Source organism: Nematolebias whitei, chromosome 12 (genome assembly GCF_014905685.2).
Source record: "Nematolebias whitei isolate Nwh7 chromosome 12, NemWhi1, whole genome shotgun sequence".
Lineage (NCBI taxonomy): Eukaryota > Metazoa > Chordata > Actinopteri > Cyprinodontiformes > Rivulidae > Nematolebias > Nematolebias whitei.
The window spans coordinates 48410258-48413547 of NC_056509.1; the positions used below are offsets into that span (position 1 = coordinate 48410258).

At 48.4% G+C, this 3290-nt stretch overlaps 1 protein-coding gene across 1 annotated transcript in view; it reads right to left on the reverse strand.

Moving 5' to 3' along the window:
* The window catches only part of LOC119417983 (unconventional myosin-VI), a 12716-nt gene extending 11817 nt beyond the window's left edge, over positions 1-899 (reverse strand). The window contains exons 1-2 of the mRNA XM_037685230.1: positions 745-899; positions 379-417 (exon numbers count right to left, since the gene is read on the reverse strand). Coding sequence (XP_037541158.1) covers positions 379-417; positions 745-899 — 194 coding nt within the window. The remainder of the gene's footprint in view (positions 1-378; positions 418-744) is intronic.
* Positions 900-3290: the final 2391 nt, after the last annotated feature.

Genomic DNA, 3290 nt, shown 5'->3' on the forward strand with positions numbered 1-3290 from the left:
GGGGGAGGGGTAAAAAGGTAAAAGTCAGAGGGGAGGGGTTAACGGGCAGAGGTCATATGGGGGAGGGGTTAAAAGGTAAAAGTCACAGAGGGGAGGGGTTAAAGGTCAGCTGTCACAGGGGAGAAGGGTTAAAGCTCAGAGGTCACAGAGGGGGAGGAGTTAAATATCAGAGTGGGAGGAGTTAAATACCAGAGGAGGAGGATTTAAAGCTCAGAGGTCATATGGGGGAGGAGTTAAATATCAGAGTGGGAGGAGTTAAATATCAGAGGGGGAGGAGTTAAATATCAGAGGGGGAGTGGTTAAAGCTCAGAAGTCACAGAGTGGGAGGAGTTAAATATCAGCGTGGGAGGTGTATAAGGTCAAATCTCAGGGTCTTACGCTGCTCTCTCTGGGGACGATGGGATGGAGGCGCCGTTACTGAGAGGACAAAAGACAAAGACAAACGGGTTAAAGACAGAACCAGAACCGGACACACGACGGGTCCTCCGGAGCGGAACATTTAACGTTTGAAACTTTAAATAACTTTCAGGTTTGTGCTGCAGATGTGTTCAACAGATTTATCGTTTCCTTCCATCCAGCTCTTCGCTCGTCAGACTGAAGGTTTATTACCGGCTTTACATTTATTCTGAACTGGACCCGAGCAGAACCAGATCCAGCTGCGGGGTGTTGTTAGAAGTTCAGCAGAACTCAGAGGTTCTGTTGGACTTTAACAGGTTTTATTTTCTTTTAGTCCTCTCATGTTACCTGCGCAGGCCCAGGTCCATCTGCGCCTCCTCGGGGATGAGCTCGGCCTCGCTCTGGGCGATCCTCAGGGCCAGCTCCCGGTCCCTCCTCTCCTGCTCCAGAACCGCCTGCCGGGCCACCTCCTCCTCCCGCTCCGCCTGCAGCTGCAGCTCCATCTCCACCTGAGGGCACAAACACACCTAGCTGCTGTCAACATCTGCAGCAGACATGTCTGAAACATCTGGCAGGTCCACCACACAGCTCCTCAGGCCCTCAGTTTGGTTCTGGTGGTTCTGGACATGTGAGGCTGGTCCCATTTAGAAGCAGGTGCTCCTGCAGGTGATATTAGCTCCGACAGCTAAACTCAGCTTCAGGTCAGCGTGTCGAGTCAGACTGGTGCATGCTCAAAAATCCAGATGTCTACAAACATCTGGAGCAGCTGTGAACCAGCAGGTGATGGTGCAGGGAGACGTGCACCTTGAAAACATGATGTTATTCCAGTGAAAGCTTTAAAGCCTCGACGGACCTGAAAAACCGCGGACCAGTTGGGCCAGGTCTCCTTGAAGGAGATGAACAACAAACTGATGGCTCCATCATCCAGGTATCGACTGAAAGGTCCAGTCTGGTCCTCCGGACAGGTTCTTTTTGGGAGGAATGTTTCGTCTTCATCAGTCGGAGGCCACCAGGATAAAAAGCCTTGACGTGTTTCAAACCAGCTGCTGTGGAGATCCCAGAAACTGGCGTGGTGTGGGAGGGGCTTAAGTCTATGATGGGGATGCCAAGTAAGAAAACTCATCACTCTCAAGTCCTCGTCTGCTTTGGAACTGTCCAATGAGTTTAACTCATTTTACAATAAACACTAATGACTTTACAGAGGAGCTCCGTCAGGTGCAACAGTCAATACCGACATTGGAGGTGTGGTGAACATGTTTCAAAAGACTAAAGGAGAAGTCCAGGTCCTGACGGCATTGGGGGTGTCAGACTCAAGAACTGTGTCCTGCAGCTTGCAGATATTTTCTGTTTTCTTTGTAACATGTCTCTCCAGACCTTTAGGGTCCCACAGCTCTGGAGAGACTCTGTTATTGTTCCACTCCCACAAACCAAGACTGCTCAGTCCCTGAACGACTTCAGGCCTGTTGCCCCGACTCCTTGACTTGTATAAACCTGTATAAAGAAAGGTTGAATGACTTCATTATTAATGAAGTCTTGAAAAACTGGTCCAGAAGACCCTCTTGTCAAAAGTTGAAGATCATTTGGACCCACTTCAATTTGCTTATCGTTTATGTAGAGGAGTGGAGGACACAACAGGAACTCTTAAATATGATTTTAGGACACCTTGAAGGTACAAAAACAGTTGTAAGATTATTTTTATTAATTTTTCATCTTTTAACTGTATTCTGTCCCACGTTAGCAGAGAAACTACAACGTCTGTACTGAGACGTCCTGCCTGTGTGGAACACCTGGAGAGCTGGTGCAGGAAGAACAACCTTCACATCAATGTGAAGAAGACGAAGGAGATGATTGTGGACTTCAGAAGGAACAAAAACACCTACACCCCCCTGAACATAAGAGGATCTGCAGTGGAAGTGGTCTCCAGCTACAAGTACTTGGGTGTGCACCTGAACTACAACCTCAGCTGGAGCAACAACACCACCAGCCTGATGAAGAAAGCTCATCAGAGACTCTACTTCCTCAGGCGGCTGAGACGAGCTGGTCTGGAAGCTCAGTCCTCACCTCCTTCTACAGGTGTGCAGTGGAGAGCATCCTGTGCTCCAGCATCAACGTGTGGCATGGAGGCTGCACAGCTGCAGAAAGAAAAGCTTTGCAGAGAGTGGTGAAGGCTGCACAGAAGATGTTGGAGTCAGTCTCCCCACCATCACAGACATCTACACCTCCAGATGCAGGAAGAGGGCCACATGCATCATGAAGGACCACACTCACCCAGCACACACACTTTTTGCCCCACTCCCCTCAGGAAGGAGGTTAAGGAGCATTAAGTGTAGAACCACTAGACTGAGGAACAGCTTCTACCATGAGGCTGTTAGACTCATGAATCTCTAACCAGAATAATCACTGTGAAAAACCATATCATGTTGCTGCTGATCTGTTTCATGTTGCTGATTTGTTTCATGTTGCTGCTGATCTGTCTCAATGTTGCTGCTGATCTGTCTCAATGTTGCTGCTGATCTGTTTCAATGTTGCTGATCTGTTTCATGTTGCTGCTGATCCATCTCAATGTTGCTGCTGATCTGTTTCAATGTTGCTGCTGATCTGTTTCATGTTGCTGCTGATCCATCTCAATGTTGCTGCTGATCTGTTTCATATTGATGCTGATCAGTTTCAATGTTGCTGCTGATCTGTTTCATGTTGCTGCTGATCTGTTTCAATGACCTACAGAACCTCAAAGATCCACAGAATCTCAATGACCTACACAAGCGAGGTCAGTGAACAAGGCCAGGCTGATTCTGGCAAATCCTGATCGCCACTCCATGGTGAGTTCAGGTGTCTTCCTTCACTCCATGGTGAGTTCAGGTGTCGTCCATCACTCCATGGTGAGTTCAGGTGTC